Below are 18,261 nucleotides of genomic sequence, written 5' to 3'. Positions count from 1 at the left end.
ACTGCACTATTCAGCCCCATTGAGCCACACATTCTGCATCCAGAGAACCTCCTGGCCCTCCACCAACAATGGATACAGAGCACAGCAAGGACAATTCTCCATAAAACTCATCATACAAAGAAATTTTGTTTTCTAGTGTAATCTCAATTACAGACATATTATAAATTAACTTTAAAAAAATCTATAAAACAAAAGTCACTCAGAACCTAGAGCAAATCTACCATGCCAACACTAACTTCCAAAAACAAAGATCCTAACTATGAAAAAGAAGTGCCTTAAATATTATAGTAGGGCCCTAAAATACAAATACATTTATCAGGAAAGCTGAACAAGCCAAATTACTACAGAATGCTACATGGAAACTTCATGCTAACAGAATACCTCAGTCACACACACAAGACACAAATGCCAAATACAGGATAAGTGACCACAAACTCTAGAAATATAAATTAAACGGAAACCCCAAGAAACTAGACCTTGCATGTAGTACAACACCAGAGAAACAAGAAAGAAAGGCATTTGCTCCTGTGCAAAATATAAAGATGGCACATGCCAGGGATGGTGTTAGGGATTGCAACTAGGGCAATTGTGCTTGGTTCCTTGGCCAGAGAAAGCCTGCATGCTGGAAGCTGAAGGCGCAGCCTGGTAATGGACTTTGGGGTCCTTTCCTAGATTTCTGTCCTGGACCCCAGCCATGTTTAACATCAACTTTGGCAAGATGTACATTCCAAATCCAACATATTATATTCACAACATTGAAAATAAAATAATTTTTTTATACCTTTTTGTTGTCTGGTCATTTTTTCTCAAATCATATTGGTCCCAGTCTCTGGTTTCTGCTTCCCTCTGTCTTCTCTTAACTCACTTGCCAGTGTCTCCTATTTGACATTTCTTCTTTCTTCATGTCCATCATCCATCTCCCATCTCTGTTTTCCTAGATTTCCTTGTCCAGTATCTCCCCTGTGTTCATATCCCCTCATCCATCATCATTCCTCTGTGCACCTATGCACCCCATGCCCAGCATATCCCTTCTGTGTTCGTATTCTCCTCCTTGTCTGGTATCTCCCCCCCTCTGTGTCCATATACCCCCCTCTCCAGTGTCCAGCATTTTATCTCTATTCCATTTCTCCCCCCTTGTCAGGCATTACCCCTCTGTACCCATGTGCCATCCCAATACAGCATCTCACATTTGTGTCCCTGTCCCCATGCTCCCACCTAATGCCCATCATCTCCCTTCTGTATCTGTATACCCTATGTCCCCTTTCTCCCTCCTCCACACCAATGTGTCCCTCTCCTCTCTGATCCCACTCCCCCAACCAGCTTCTCTTCCTCTCTTTCCTTCCCCTTATGCATCTGGCTCTTTCTCCCTGCACCTCTCTCCCTTCCCTCTAACCCCTCCCATAGGCCCAGCACCTTTCTCCCTTTGCTCCAGCCCTCCTTGCAGGTCCACATCTGTCTCCTTTCCTTTCAGCCATCACCTGCATATCCAGCACCTCTCCTTCAGCCCCCCCCCCACATGTCCAGCATCTCTCTCCCTTTCATCCATCCCCCCCTACACGTTCAGCACCTCTTTCCCTTTCATCCAGCCCCCCCTACATGTCCAGCACCTCTCCCCTTCACTTCAACCCTCTGCGTATCCAGCACATCTCCCCTTTCCCTCCACCCCCCCCTGCATATCCAGCACCTCTCCCCTTCCCTCCACTTCCCCCTGCAAATCCAAAACCTCTCCCCTTCCCTCCAACCTCCCCTCTGCAAATCCAAAACCTCTCCCCTTCCTTCCAACTTCCCCTCTGCAAATTCCAAACCTCTCCCCTTCCTTCCAAACTCCCCTCTGCAAATCCCAAGCCTCTCCCTTTCCTTCCAACCTCCCCTCTGCAAATCCCAAGCCTCTCCCCTTCCTTCCAACCTCCCCTCTGCAAATCCCAAACCTCTCCCCTTCCCTCCAACCTCCCCTCTGCAAATCCCAAACCTCTCCCCTTCCTTGCAACTTCCCCTCTGCAAATCCCAAACCTCTCCCCTTCTCTCCAACCTCCCCTCTGCAAATCCCAAACCTCTCCCCTTCCTTCCAACCTCCCCTCTGCAAATCCCAAACCTCTCTCCCTTCCCTCCAACCCTCTGCCCCTGGCAAGTCCAGCACCCCACTGACTTCCTCACCCTCTCCCACCCCTGCAGCGCTTCTTTTAATGCTGTCAGCTGCTGTGCACAGTCTCCCACCCCCGTGGCAGCGCTTACACTTCGCTATGGTGCTGCCTGCCTGACAGCAACTCCACAGATGCGGCACTGACGTCCGACGTCCTGCTCTGGGACCTTCCCTCTGCCGCGCTGATGTAACTTCCTGTTTACGGAGGCGGGACGCGGAAGGCCCCAGAGCAAGGCGTCAGACATCGGTGACGCATCTGTAGAGTTGCTGTCAGGCAGGCAGCACCATAGTGAAGTGTAAGCGCCGCCGCGGGGGTGGGAGACTGTGCACAGCAGCGCCGACAGCATTAAAAGAAGCACTGCGGCAGGGGTGGGAGAGGGTAAGGATCTTCTTCTGGACGGGCCTGAGGCTAAACTGGGTGGGCCTGGGCCCATCCAGGCCCACCCGTAGCTATGCCCCTGATTCTACCACAATATCACTTTGTATTCATTCATACCATGTATTTGTTCAGACCGTAATCGGCTAACACCGTTAACGGTTATATGTAAGCCACATTAAGCCTGTAAAAGGTGGTAAAATGTGGGATACAAATGTAACAAATAATAATAAATAATAATAATAATTAAAGCCAGATTATTTTTCAAAACTAGCATTCTAATTTTCAAAATACTGTTCATAATGTCTCCTGAATACTTGCTACACTTGATTGAGTTGTCAGCAAGAAATGTGAGTCCTGGAACCAGAGATTATTTACTACTTCATTTACCCAGCTGTAGAAATGCAATTTACAAGTCTATTATACTGCTGGATTCAGCTATTTGGGTTCTAAATGGTGGAATTCAATTCCCATGGACACAAGAAGTATTATAAATTACCTTCATTTCAGAAAAGAATCACAAACCTACCATTTCAATAAATTTTATGGTTAATGAATCTGTAACTGATGTTCATTACTGCTATGTAACTGTACAACACAATTGTAATTTTTCCTGTTAATTGTAAGCCACATTGAACCAAAACTTGTTTTTGGATAATTGTGGGATATAAGAATGAATGAATAAATAAATAAATAAATAAATAAAGGTAAGATGGCACTGGAAAGTAGGAAAATATCTGCTCTTCCTCCAACCCCAGCAAGCCTGTATAAAGCCTCCTTCCTTTGTCCCATAATTAGTTGCTTGGAGTGGGAGTGGGGGTGGGGAGGTAGGCTCTTAATGTGCAGGGAGCCACAAAAATCTCCACTACTGTTGCTGGGCATAGTTCAAAACTTATAAACATTTGAAGCTAGGGAATGGAAAGGAAACAAAGTTCTGTGTCATTTGTATTTTTTAAATTACAATATCAGGAAGCAAATCAAGCCTGCATGTGACTGTGTTCTTAGGGTGTTTCTTGTTGTGACTAAAGCTGTTGCTGAGCCCACTGGTGGGAAGTGAGCTCAGTGGTTCCTAAGGACGTCCAAGCGTTGCTAAGTGACACGTGAAGTGAAAAAGATAATGGACAGTGAACAGATTGGCTCCAATCAGCCCTAGCCCTAGGTGGCTTTTAAGATGCCACAGGAGCAGGAAAATTAGATTTTGTGGGACAACGAATACCAGTAATGATCTCTATAAGCCTGTGGCTAAATTAACTGACTCAGGGGAACCAGAAGAGATTTAGCTCTCATCTCAGTAACGTGGAGTAATGAAGAGCTAAATAAAGCATTGTGGAAATAAATAGCTTTTCAAAAAGATTGAAAAAGCATAACAGCTGAAACTTTGTAAATGATGATTTATGTTTCTGTGTTTCTTATCAAATTATTTTTTAAATACCTTTTCAAATTTGTTACTGGGGATAAGGTTTTGGATTTGGATTTTAGATTTAATTAACTGACCTTTTCCAAATCTGGACTCTAAAAGCAGGCCACATATTAAAGTATGGGTTGGTAGGGTCTTTTCTAGTTGCCACCTTTGATCTCTGTCACCAGTTCTGGAAGTCATTGCCACAGATGGTCTAAGACCCATCTCTCTCTTTTCCTCAGCCATCCCAGCCCACTAACTCCCACTTTCTTTATCCCCACCCTCTCTTCTATCACCCCCTTTCCCTTATTCCCACAACTTTCTGTTCTTAGGTTTCATCACAGTTATTAGTTTTCCTCATTTCCCTTACTGTTCAGTTCTTTTCCTGTCTTACTACTCCAGCCCCCGACCTCCATTTTCCCTCTTTCAGCTTCTGCCAGTCTTCCCTATTCCCTGTCTCTCTCTCCTGCCAGTACTGGTTTTATCCCCAACCTACCTGCAGTAATATGGACAATAGCAGGAGTACATGCACTGCAGGGATCAGGTCTGATTTAACCAGTAGGCAGACTAGGCAATTGCTTAGGATAGTGTATTCTGTGGAGTGGTAACTAGCAGCTACATCCAGAGGAAAACTATAGACCCTGACAGTCACACAATCTCCAAGAACCGTTAGCATATACTATTACCCATCTACCCAGGTAAATAGTTTTGGAAATTGCCTTCATTATTTATATAAATATTGAATTTTTATTTACTTATGCATTTTTATAGGATTGTTCTGGGAAGGGAGGTGTTGGGGAAATTATCCCTGAGTATATCATAGTTTGTCTCGACTGGATCCCATATGGTTTTGAGGAGCTATTCTCCAAGATTGAGGAAACAGTATTAAAAACTGAAAAAGAGCTCTTGCTTATAGTACATAAATATATTCTCGTTCATTCCAAACTCAACTGAGCCAAAGAGGGTAATATTGTCACCTGTGGAACTCAATAGTGAAACCCTGATGTCTGAAACTCTTACTAAAATAGGCAGTAAACATTTCCACTGTAAATTGAGTTAATTGTATCAGAGGGAGAATGCAGAACCCATAAATTTAGACACAATAGTAAATAATTTATGAATGTGATTGATTTGTGATTTCATCAGAGATGAAAAATAGTCCCTTTTAGGATGACATATTTTGGATTTACAAGCCTGATATCTGTTCCTACATACCTGGTGACTGCTAGATGGCCTTGTTTATGCTAATGCCTTTTTTCAGCTTGTTGTAATAATCAATTTGCCTTCTGTACCTTGGAATAATTTCAAGGCTTGTCTCCAGTGGAAGAAACTGAGCCGAACTACAAAATCCAGAGCACTTTCAATGGCAGAATTCCAAGTCCACTTGGACAAGGCAGTAACATGTATCAGTTTGCAACTCACCTTGAACATAGATTTGGAAAGGCAACTAATAAAATACAAAAAAAAGGCAACTTGGTCTAGGACTCAAAGGAGGAGGAGGAAGTCGACATTTTTCAGCTAACAAATACGAATTGACCTTGTTGAGAATCCTAGTGCCTTATGGGCTCATTTTCAAAAGAGAAAAATGTCTCAAAAAGAGCATAAAGTGGCATTTGGACGTTTTTTGAAAATAGATGAGACATTTTTCTCTGCAGTGTGTGCAAATCACAAGGGGGCTTATTGGAGGTGGGATCTGGGCATTCTCAAACCTTGGATATACTTTTATCATAATGAAACAAAGCAAAAACATTCAGGGCTAAAAATTAGGAATTTTGGTCTAAACCTGTTTCCAGTGACGTAGCAAGGTGGGTCACCAGGGTAGCAACTGCTCCCCCAAACGGACTTCTGACAATGACAGCGCCTATTTTTTACGAGGTCTCACCAGTCCTATTGTACCTACACACGCCTGTGCAGTCCACTTTCCACTCCCCCCAACATCTCAACCTGACTTCACTTCTGTCTGTTTCAATCACGCCTAAGTCACAAAAACATGCCCTAAATGACCAATGGAGGGATTAAGGCATGACCCCCCCCCCCTTACTCCCTCAGTGGTACTAACCCCCTTCTACTCTCCAGGAATGTGAAGAAATTGTACATATCAGCCTCTTTGACAGCTTCAGATCTCATGGCCAATCTTATTAGAGCAGCAAGTAGGTCCCTGGAGTAACCTAGTGGCTGGTGAAGTGGACTGTAGAGAAGAAGACCCAGGCCCACATCCCACTCTAACTGGTACACTTGTGGTGGAATGTGTGAGCCCTACAAAATCCACCAAAACTCTACTGTACTATATAGGTGACACCTGCAGGCATAAGGACTATTGTAGTTGTGTACAGTAGGGTTTTGGTGGGTTTTGGAGGTCTCCCCATACAATATAAGGGTGTAACAGTGAGATCTGTACCAGGGGCCTTTTATGTGAAGTCCACTGCAGTGTCCACTAGGGTGCCCCATTGCTGTGCTAGGATGTCTGTGTGGCCAGTTTACTAAGATGTTGCCTCCCTCCCCCAATACTTAGATTGTAAGCTCTTTTGAGCAGGGACTGTCTCTTTGTGTCAGGTGTTCAGCGCTGTGTGCGTCTGGTAGCGCTATACAAATGCTAATAATAATAATACATCTCAATGTTTGCTCTCACCAGATTCCCCCCCCCCCCACCTCCCCACCGGAATAGCCATGCAGACATGTATTTGGGAAAGTGGTCTACGTCTTCAGACCCTTTTCTGAAATACTTGCCTAAACGTGGACATCCCAACTTTGATGTCTCAAATCAGGATTGGCTGTTCTTTGCGTTACTTTCCCTGGTGGGGGGATAAGGTTGTGCACAGTATGGGGATAATTTCTAAAATCTTCTTCATGCATAGGTGGTTCCACATGTGTGCAAAAGGCCATTTATAAAATACCAACTGGTATAAATGCACATACCTTGTCAAGAGGGTGCATACTTTTCTGGTAGTCATAGCTGTAGGTACACAGGCAGAGTTTGCAATTGCAAATGCTGGTTATAAAATACTTTAATGACTGTGCATACTTACAAATTTTACAGGCAAACATTTACACTTCCTCTCAGGGAATATGATGATTCATGCTTTAATACTTTTGTTTAGATCAGTGCTTTTCAAATCAGTCCTCGAGGTACACCTAGTCCCATCAGCTTTCAGGATATCCACAAAGAATAGAGAACAGTGGGAGGCAGGGATCTACATGGCCACATTTCACCTATACGTCTGTGTCAGGGGCAGCTGTTGAACATAAAAATAATCATCACTAAAGAAATAATAAGATAAAAACAACTCATAAAATATAGTAAAATCATAAGTAAAAAAAATAAGGTTAAAGGTTCCATTTGGGTAAGAACTTAAAACCAATTTTTTAAAAATCCACCAAAAAGCATTTCTGAACATCAAACAGTGTTCCAAATGAGTTTTTTCACCAAATAGATTGTTGTATTCTCAAAAATAATTCCATATAGTGTTCATTGTATTCCATTCTTTTTGTTAATGTACACTGTATAAAAAAGTTGCTTGTATTGTTGAGTCAAGCTTTGAATATGAATGTGGCATTAAACAAGCATGCAAATATTTTACATTTTGTGATTACACTAATGCATATTGGTGTACACTTGTTTTTATGTATGATTTATTATTTTTAGTTATGATTTTACTATGTTGTATGAGTTGTTTTTATCTTATTTATTGTGTGTTTAGTGATGTTTATGGTGAAATTTACCTCTGTCTAAGCCATCTGTTTGGTGATCTACTTTGTGTATGCATTATCACCAATGAATATGCATGAGAGAGGTTTGCATGTACTGCCTCATTGGTATGTAAATCTATCTCGTGCATATTTACTATGGATATCCTGAAATCCTGATGGGACTTACAGGCAGATGATCAAAAGCAAACACCAGCGCTAGAGGCTGCTAGCACCATACTTGCGCCGACGTTTGCTACCGCCCCATGATCAGAGCCCTCGAGCGCGTGAAACAACGTGTGCCTCAAGGACTGGGTTGAGAAGCACCAATTTAGATCTCTGTAATTCACTGTTAGCTTGTGCCAAATGGACAAACCAAAAATGCTTACAGTTCAAAATTCTACTATAAAATTGCTGTTTAATGACAAACATTCAGATCTTATGATTTTCCTTCCCCCCCCCCCCCACCCACCCACTCTAGAATGCTGACTCTCCATGTGTAGCAGAATCAAATTAAAATCTTGATGCTGACCTATCAAGCTTTCTACATCAGATTTCCTCTTTATGTAGGTGTCCTTCTAATTCTTTATTGTCCTATTTGCTGTTCGAGACATTCACACATGAAACTTATGGTAATCCTACAACCTTTAAAATTGCATCTAGACTCAACATGTAGCTCTGCACTCAGCTTTTTGGCTTTTCTCACAGGATAGACATATTGAGAGTTCTTATAGAAAGCTTAAGTTAATTGTTAAAACATGGCTTTTCTCCATTTCTTTTCCTAGTCTTTTGCATATGTAGCAAGAACATTGTAGATCATTAGACTAAATCAGAGGTTCTCAACCCAGTCCTCTGATCACACTCAGCCAGTCAGGTTTTCAGGTTGTTCATACTGAATATGCACGAGATAAATTTGCATGCATTACTTTGTATTTGTTTCATCACCGGAGGTGGCTAACGCCTTATGGTACTATGTAAGCCACATTGAGCCTGCAAATAGGTGGGTAAAATGTGGGGTACAAATGTAACAAATAAATAAACCTACCTCGCATATATTCATTATGAGTATCCTGAAAACCTGACTGTCTGGGTTTGTCCCACAGATGAAAACAGGAAATCTTGTCTTCATGTACTTTACTAGCTACACCCCATGATACATATTGCCCAACACTGTGGCTGTGTTTTGCCCGTAAGGGCTATTTCAGGGGCATAAAAGAACTGATAAAAACAACTCAATAGATAGATAGATAGATAGATAGATAGATAGATAGATAGATAGATAGATATAGATGTAGCCTGGGGAACTAGGTTTGATTCCCACTGCAGCTCCTTCCTTAACCCTCTTTTGCCCCAGATACAAAATAAATACTGTATATAATATGTAAACCTCTTTGATTGTAGTCACAGAAAAGTGATATATCAAATCTCCCCATCCCTTTTACGTTATTTGAAGGTGTTAACATAACTATTTATATGTTTTTATTATTTATTTATTTGTAGATTGTGATTGATTTTATTGATGTGTTTTTCATGATTCATCTTAATATTTGCTTTAGTTTTATCAGTTGTTTTATGCCCCTGAAGTAGCCTTTATGGGTGAAACATGGCCAGTGTTAGGCACTTATGTATCATTGGGTGTAGCTAATAAAGTGCATGAAGACGAGATTTCCTGTTTTGATATGCCATTTATTATTTTGCCATCTTGGACCTAGCAGATCATCTGCCTTGTTGCTTCCTTGACTGGATGTGTCCCGCAGACTGGGTTGAGAACCACTGGGCTAAATTGTCCTCCATCCTCTGACTTCTGTTTTGGAAATCATAATTTAGTTCCATTTGGGGTAATTGTTCTTCTACTCACCCCCTCCTTTTGCATTTTCCTAATTAGTTTCATTTTTCTCTTTTTTTAAATATTCAAAGAGTAGGATGTCAGTGTCCATCTCTTGCCACATCTTTTGTTCTCCTTCACAGTCCCAGAGGTCCCTAGGTGACTTCAACCCAGCCATAAGTCGCAGCTCAAACTCCATCCTCCAGGCTGTAGAAAGGGAGCAAGCTGAGATGAGAACGTCTCTTCAATCTGAGCTGGGCAGAAGGCCCCTTCAGAGAAGTCCATCAAGTGGTAAGAGCAGATTATGGAAGCTGGGATATTTGGGCTGAAAGGTGATGGGCAGCGTAGTCCCTGTGCAGGCCTCTAAGACTTGTAGCGTCTAAATCTTATATCCTAACGTATAACCTCGGTACACCAGTTCACACCTGAAGACTCTATCTCTCTGAAAGTCCTTTATTTGAATAACACAATGTTTACTCACAGTTAGCTGTAGATAAGAGGTTCTGCCCCAATGGCAAAGAGTCTCCGTGGTACTGAGAACAACATTAGCTCAGAGCTGGTTGAATGGTGTACAATATCTTTTTCAGCAAGATATATACAAGGTAAAAACTAAGTACTTTAACAGAGGGTAACACAGGAGAGGGTTCTGTACTGTACACAAAATGGAGCCTACCTTATAACTAGAGGGAAACAGAAAAGGGCACACTCTGACCCAGTGAGCAGGGGGGAAACCCACCAATGGGAACAGAGCCTGCCAACTAGCAGCAGCATAACCAATCATATAACAGTTCTATACAGACAGGCTAGTGAAGTCACATTGCCTAATAACTACACCTCCCACAATACATCGCTCACGTGGCTCTGCAGTGAGAATGACAGAAAAAGTGTCACACTCACCCCAGAGCCACATTACAATCAGGGAAAGGCTGTCAGAGGACAGAACAGTCCCTCCCAGACCACGCTTTGGAGTCTATGTGTAGAGTTGGAGTATCAGCAGAAATCCTGAGATGTTGTTATGAAGGGAAGCTTATTTATTTTGCAAATAATAATCTTCCATCAACTCAGGTAAAAACCTTTTCATGGTGAGCTACAGTTTAAAACAACTTCCTGTCTCTGTTTCCTTTCTCCGCCAGGCTCTTTAATTAGCGGTCTTCGCTCACGGTCTAGCTCCTTTGGTGATGTTTCCAGCGTAACAGGAGGTCTGAAGGTCCAGGCTATCGCATCGCACTCTAACAGTGGTAACCAGACTATGCTGAGGTTTGGAAAGGGGGATATTATTACTGTCCTGGTACCTGAGGCCCGGAATGGGTGGCTCTACGGCAGACTGGAGGGACAGAATGAGTAAGTAGACTGAGGAAGGGAAGGAGCTGAGGGAGACAAAAAATAGAGACGTGTAAAAGGAACTTTGAAAGAATTATTTGAGAAGAGGAGCTTAATAAATATAGGCCCCCTTATAGAAAGCTGTGCAGTAATACCGACACGGCCCATTCAAAGTGAATGGGCCGTGTTGGCATTACCGCACTGGCAGCTTGCTGGTGTGATGATGTAAAAGGGGGGGGGGGGATAGTTACTGGCTGGTTGCAACAGTTCAGGGCTGACTGTACAACCACTGCTTGGTTCCTCTGAGAAAAGCATGAGTGAAAGTACAGACATACTAGAGAGTAAAACCAGCACTGGATTCACTCAACATACAATTAAACTTTGAAATTGGGTGCCAGAGAATATGGTAAAAGCAGTTAGCTTAGCAGGGTTTAAAAAGGTTTGGACAAACGTCTACAAGAAAAGTCCATAAGCCATTATATGTTATGTTATGTATTATCTATTTATTTACCCTAATTTTATTTCCTGTTACTCTTCATACCTTAATTGTAACAATTTTACTGAACTACCCATTCTGTTAATAATGATCGCCATTGCGACATAATGTAAGTCACATTGAGCCTGCAAATAGATGGGATAATGTGGGATACAAATGCAGCAAATAAATAAATAAATAAATTATTAAAATGGACTTGAGAAATTTTATTTATTTGTTACATTTGTATCCCACATTTTCCCACCTATTTGTAGAGAGGTGTTTGCAGACTCCGGTGTAATCAAATACAAAGTGATATTGTGGTAAGATAAAGTTAATGTGGCACAACCACATTAGGGAATCGTACAACAGAAGAGTTGTGTTATGTCCATTACGTACTTTAGTTTTGTTGTGTTGCAGAGATCAGGCATTTATGTTGGATTGGTAGGGTATGCCTTTTTAAACAGGTTAGTTTTTAGTTTTTTTCCAGAAGTTTAGGTGGTCGTACGTAGTTTTCAAGACTTTTGGTAATACGTTCCACAGTTGTGTGCTTATGTAGGAGAAACTGGATGTGTAAGTTGATTTGTATTTGAGTCCTTTGCAGCTTGGATAGTGCAGATTTAGGTACGTTCGTGTTGATTCGGATGTGTTTCTAGTTGGTAGGTCGATCAGGTCTGTCATGTATCCCGGGGCTTCACCGTCAATAATTTTGTGAACCAGAGTGCAGATTTTGAAAGCAATGCGTTCTTTGATTGGGAGCCAGTGTAGTTTTTCACTGAGGGGTTTTGCGCTTTCAAATCGCGTCCCAGTGCTTACTCCTAGGATAAGCAATATAAAATCTGTTTTACCTTTTGGGATCTTGCCAGGTACTTGTGACCTGGATTGGCCACTGTTGGAAACAGAATTCTGAACTTGATGGATCTTTGATCTCTTCCAGTATGGCAATGCTTATGTTCTAATTTGCCTGAATGGAAAACTGAAGCCAGTTCATAAGCACATGAAAATAGCAATGTCTTCTGGAAATAGGCAATAAGATTGTTAAAATGTTACTGTTCCTGTAAAAAATGCTTTGTGTATTTCTTCCCTCTGAATTTTTATTTAGTTTTTAATGTTGGAGCTCCCACCCCACTTCTCAATCTTCTAGGGCAGCCAGGCTTCTTTCTCTGCTTCTGCTGTATACATCTGTAGGATCTCCAGGCATAGCATCCCATAAGTGCTCACATCCCATAATTACTACTACTACTGAACAAGTGAATAAGGGTTAGGAGTTAAAAGTAGCATCAAAAAGGTGGGCTTTTAGCTTAGATTTGAAGACAGCCAGAGATGGAGCTTGACGTACCAGCTCAGGAAGTCTATTCCAGGCATATGGTGCAGCAAGATAAAAGGAACGGAGTCTGGAGTTAGTGGTGGAGGAGAAGAGTGCAGATAAGAGAGATTTACCCAGTGAACGGAGTTCCCGGGGAGGAATGTAGGGAGAGATGAGAGTGGAGAGGTACTGAGGAGCTGCAGAGTGAATGCACTTGTAGGTCAATAAGAGGAGTTTGAACTGCATGCAGAAATGGATAGGAAGCCAGTGAAGTGACACTGGCAAAATATTAGTCCCTCAGCAGAATTTTGAACAGATTGAAGAGGAGAGAGATGGCTAAGTGGGAGACCTGTGAGAAGCAAGTTGCAATAGTCTAAGCTAGAGGTGATAAGACTGTGGATGAGGGTTCTGGTAGTGTGATCAGTAAGGAAAGGGCGAATTTTGGTGATGATATAGAGAAAAAACTGACAGTTTTAGCAGTCTGCTGAATATGTGCAGAGAAGGAGAGGGAGGAGTCGAAGATGACCCCAAGGTTACGAGCTAATGAGACAGGAAGAATGAGAGTGTTATCCACGGAAATAGAGAATGGGGGAGGAGGAGAGGTTGGTTTAGGGGTAAAGATAAGAAGCTCAGTCTTGGTCATGTTTAGTTTCAGATGGCGCTGAGACATCCAGGCAGCAATGTCAGACAGGCAGGCTGATACTTTGGCCTGTGTTTCGGCTGAGATTTCTGTTGTGGAGAGGTAGATCTGGGAGTCATCAGTGTAAAGATGATACTGAAAACCATGGGATGAGATCAGAGTACCAAGGGAAGAAGTATAGATGGAGAAAAGAAGAGGTCCCAATACAGATCCCTGAGGTACACCAACTGACAGTGGGATAGAAGTAGAGGAGGATCCACTAGAGTATACACTAAAGGTATGCTGGGAGAGATAAGCAGAAAACCAGAAAAGAACAGAGCCCTGAAATCCAAGTGAGGACAGCGTATCAAGGAGTAGGCTGTGATCAACAGTGTCAAAAGCAACAGATAGATCGAGAAGGATGAGGATAGACTAGAGACCTTTGGATCTGGCCAGGAACAGATCATTGGAGACTTTAGCAAGCGCTGTTTCAGTTGAATGAAGGAGGCGAAAGCCAGATTGAAGTGGATCAAGAATAGCTTGAGATGAAAGAAAAGGCAACGATGGTGAACAGCACATTCAAGTATCTTGGATAGGAAAGGGAGGAGGGAGATGGGGCGATAGTTGGAAGGACAGGTAGGGTCCAATGAAGGTTTTTTTTAAGGAGTGGTGTGACTACGGCATGTTTGAAGGCATCAGGAACAGTCGCAGTGGACAGTGAAAGATTGAGGATATGACAGATAAAAGGGATGACAGTAGGAGAGATAGTGTTAAGTAGATGGGTGGGAAAAGGATCAGAGGAACAGGTAGTTAGTTTTGAGGAGGAAATAAGATGTGTAGTTTCCTCTTCAGTGATTTCAGAAAAGGAAGAAAAGGAGGCAGGGGTTGGAGGGTTGAGAGAATGGACTAAGGGAAGGAGAGGTGGAGGTGACCTGATTGAGAATTCAAGTTTAATCTTGTGAACCTTATCATGAAAGAACTCAGCCAGAGTCTGGGGGGAAAGTGAAGGGGGGGTTGGAGGTGAAGGCACTTTGAGGAGAGAGTTCAGTGTGGCAAAGAGACATCGAGGGTTTGAGCCAAGAGAATTTGTCAACTGGATGTAATAGTCCATAATCCAGCAGAGGAAGAAGTTTAGCAGTGGACTGGTCATCATTTATGCTAGATCCATAGATATACCACTTCATATTATTTGGGTCAATATTGAGCTTATGGTGATCAGTGGAGGAGTGGCCTAGTGGTTAGGGTGGTGGACTTTGGTCCTGGGGAACTGAGGAACTGAGTTCGATTCCCGGCACAGGCAGCTCCTTGTGACTCTGGGCAAGTCACTTAACCCTCCATTGCCCGCCGCATTGAGCCTGCCATCAGTGGGAAAGTGCGGGGTACAAATGTAACAAAAAAAAACAAAAAAATTAGGCTGATTTTCAGTGCTGGACCATGTCCAGACACCACCAATGAATATCTGGATCATCGGTGGACCTGGAAGTTATGCTGGTACTGACACTGAACATCATTCAACACCTGCATATCTAATCAGGCAAAGGTAGGACTGTTATTAAATGCCACTGAAAATCCAGGAACTGCCCACTCAGCATGATTGCTACTTAAACCACACTGAAATTTTTTTTTATATATATATTATAGCATATAAAACTTGATTAGCTGCACCAAAAGAGATACAACAATACATAATACAGTGACAAGTGCCATACAATCGGAAGCACCCCGGTGAAACCTTCCCTGTTATATAAGAAAACTTCCATTAAAAAAAGAATGCACCAACCCTTCCCCCCACTCCCCTAAGCATAAGTACCCAGAAGTTAAAAAAAATGTCATCCCTCCAAAACAATCTGTGGGAAAAAATTAAAAAACACCCCCAACAAAGACAGTACATGAGGTTGGTAGGCCTTGCCAAATTATGTACAGGCCCTAAACCCTCCGAAAGGTCCCCAAGCTACCATGCTTCAAAGTTGTCAATTTCATCATTAACACAACATAGTCAGTCCAATTTGGTCAAAAGTTGATCTTGGGATGGAAGCACAGGTCATTTCCTATAAGATGCCAGGCAGATCCAAGCTGTTGTGGCTATTAAATTCACAAGTGTCTGGCCTTCTACATCAGTTTTTGGGGAGTCCCATTCAACAGCAAAATATACATTGTCATAGGTATTGAGACTTGTTAAACATCACGCACCAATTGTATAACCATCTGCCAATACTCTTGACATTCCCACCAGATATGGGCAAAAGTGTCTAGTTGACTACAATCCCTCCATCAGGTGCCATCACCTCAGTGTATATTGTCCCCATTGTTCTGTTAAATCTGAGTAACGTTTGGATTAATTAAACAAGATGTTGATCGAGGTTGGTCTCACTCACTTTTGCAAAGCTTTGCCAGCTCAGTGCTGTGCTCTGCTATTTGGAAACCTGAATTTGATTTTATGTCTCAGCTTTTCAAGCTTAGATTAGGCAGGGTCTGGGGATAGTGTGGAGGCAGCGTTGACAGTTGCTGTATACTAGTGACACCTACAGTTAGAATTTAAGGTGCACCTATATTAGGTTTGGTAGGGAGTCATGATCTATGGCCCCCTATCAGAGATTGTTGTTACAATGACTGCATTATAGAGAGGAGAGAGATGGTCTTATCTGAGTACTGCAGCTGAAGACCCAAAGTGCCTTGTCTTCTCAACCCTCATCATAAATGAAAGGGTGTGAGGTTAGGGCTGAACTAGAAATTCAGATGTGGAGGACGGTCAATCATGTCAAAAGATTGACAAAACCTATTTCTGGTTTAGAGAAGAGAGGCGTTCATAAATCGCTCTCTTCTTTTGTTTCACAAGTGTCCTTTATTTAATACTGCAGTTTAAACCTAGCAGCGTTGCTGAGGTCCAGCGCTCTCTTATCTAGGGATTACAGTCCGCCACACAGTCCCCTTGTACTGAGCTAAACACTTAGAAGAGGTTACCTTTCTCTGCAAGTCTCCATCTTTCCTCCTCATCTCATTCTGTCTGTCTGCTGTAGGACAGGGTGGTTTCCAGAGGCATATGTGAAATCCTTGGAAGATGAGAGAGATCTAGAAGAACAATCAGTACGGTAATATGATCCCTCTTTTTTCATCTATCTTTGTCTTTCTCTTACTTTGCAGTAGTTTAAAAAGAAAAAAAAAAAAGGTGTAAGAAAGTGCTTTCAAATAGTAAATTGAAAGTGAATGTGATTTGAAAGCACAGATTTACCACCCCCAGGACACTGGAGGGCATTGTTTTTACAGAGATTTTTTTTTTATCACTGTAAGGTTATTTGCTTCTATCCCAGGTGGGTCTGGGTGGACTGTGGCAACACTGCTTTGGAGTCAGGCGCACCCAGTCAGTGGCAGGTAGCATGGGCCAATGAGAAGAAAACTGGATGTGGTGTCAACATCTGCACTACCTTGTGCCCCTCCATGTTAATCTTAGGCCCTGCCAAAAAAAGCAGTCCTGCCTACACCACTGCTTCACTGTGTTCACTCTTCAAATCAGAGTCTCCTCGTGTCTTTATTTTCCATCATGCTCTGCTCTGTGTTTTTATTAAAAATGTCCTTTTCCTCGTTTTGGTCTGAGTTGCTTTTTCTCCTTCAGGTCTTTTGCACTTCGCAGTACTCACAGCACAGGAGACCTCTTGGACAGCTCCGATGATTTTCTAGAAGCTGATTACCAGAGCAGTGCTGCAGTCTCCCCACCTAGCAGAATGTCCTCCCGGGCCTCCACTGTGTCCAATGTGAACAGCCGGTGCAGCAGTGTGGCCAGCACAGCACCTGCAGCACCTCCTTTGCCAAGTGCCAGGGCTCAGGTGACTATTTTAAGCTTAGTTTTCACTAAGGCTCCAGAGAAACACTTTGCAAGCTGAATTTTACAACAGTTCTAATTGTGAAGAGGGGTCTGGTTTATAATAATAATAGGAATTAAACTTATGCTGTGAACTTTGTAGAGTTCAGTAGAAGTTTTTTGCCATCATCTTTTCTGTCTCCTTCGCTGTGTCTTTTTCCGTTGGCTTGACAGTGTGGAGGATTGTTTTCATCTGTGTTTGTCGCATGCATTATAATAATAATAACCATGAACCTGTAACAGTTTTCAGCATCATACAATAGTTAAGCGTTTCCATGGAAATCAGGCACTTAAAAATGAACAGGAAGGACAACTTCACTTTTACCACAATGTTCTTCTCTTTTGTCTTTTCAGAGATATTTTGTATGTTTACATTCTAAGTTCCTTCTGTACTTGCTACTGGTCCTGGTTATCATATTATCTCGCTTTTTTCTTCTTTTTATTCCCTTTCATGCTACTATGACATACTACGAACTAATAATAACTATCTTCCATATCTGTAAAGACAAAGAAGCCGATATTCAGACCAAGGGAGGTAGCCGGGCCTCCTCCCGCGGTCAGAACTGAGCCTGGATATTCAATGCTGGGCTGTTTCTGGTGACTGCCGTTGAATATCTGATTTATTTCTGGCTAGTTTAAACATAACTGGCCAAGCCAATATTCAGCGCTGGCCAGTTATGTTTAATCTGGCCAAAGATATCTGTGCTGTTTTGGTGGCCAAATATGGCTGCCAACCTCACACTGAAAATTGACTGTGACCCAGTTATATTGGGTGATATAACCAGCTATCTGATAGCCATTAACAGGTGATATTCAGCGGGAGACAGCTGGCTATCTCCCGCTGAATATCGCCAGATAGTTGGTTAAGCGTTATTTAACCAGCCAGGTTCCAGAAGGCTGGTTAAATGGTTTTGAACATTGGGGGAAAAGACTTATAATCCACATGCCAAAATAAGGAAAAAGATACTTTGGCAATTATAGAATTACACACCTTACCCATCCCCCATGCTAAAACGTAGGTTCTAACATCTATGCATTGACTGCACACGTGCACGAGGGGCATAATCGAACGGCGCCGGCCAAATAGATGGCCGGCCATCTATTTGCCTGGCGACGCAAAGAGCAGTCCTGAACCGTATTATCGAAAAAGATGGACGGCCATCTTTTGTTTCGATAATACGGTTGGGGCCGGGCAAATGTCATAGATGGCTGGCTTCGGTTTTTGCCGATAATGGAAACTAATGCCGGTGATCTCAAACCC

At 42.4% G+C, this 18,261-nt stretch overlaps 1 protein-coding gene across 1 annotated transcript in view; it reads left to right on the top strand.

Annotated features, from left to right (window-relative positions):
• The window catches only part of BAIAP2L2 (BAR/IMD domain containing adaptor protein 2 like 2), a 91,678-nt gene that overhangs the window by 46,145 nt on the left and 27,272 nt on the right, over positions 1 to 18,261 (top strand). Inside the window, exons 9-12 of the mRNA XM_030190047.1 lie at positions 9,568 to 9,715; positions 10,558 to 10,765; positions 16,162 to 16,233; positions 16,755 to 16,965. Of these exons, the coding sequence (XP_030045907.1) occupies positions 9,568 to 9,715; positions 10,558 to 10,765; positions 16,162 to 16,233; positions 16,755 to 16,965 (639 nt within the window). The remainder of the gene's footprint in view (positions 1 to 9,567; positions 9,716 to 10,557; positions 10,766 to 16,161; positions 16,234 to 16,754; positions 16,966 to 18,261) is intronic.

Source organism: Microcaecilia unicolor, chromosome 1, assembly GCF_901765095.1.
Source record: "Microcaecilia unicolor chromosome 1, aMicUni1.1, whole genome shotgun sequence".
In the NCBI taxonomy this organism is placed as follows: Eukaryota; Metazoa; Chordata; class Amphibia; order Gymnophiona; family Siphonopidae; genus Microcaecilia; species Microcaecilia unicolor.
This window is presented reverse-complemented; position numbering and strand designations above follow the sequence as displayed.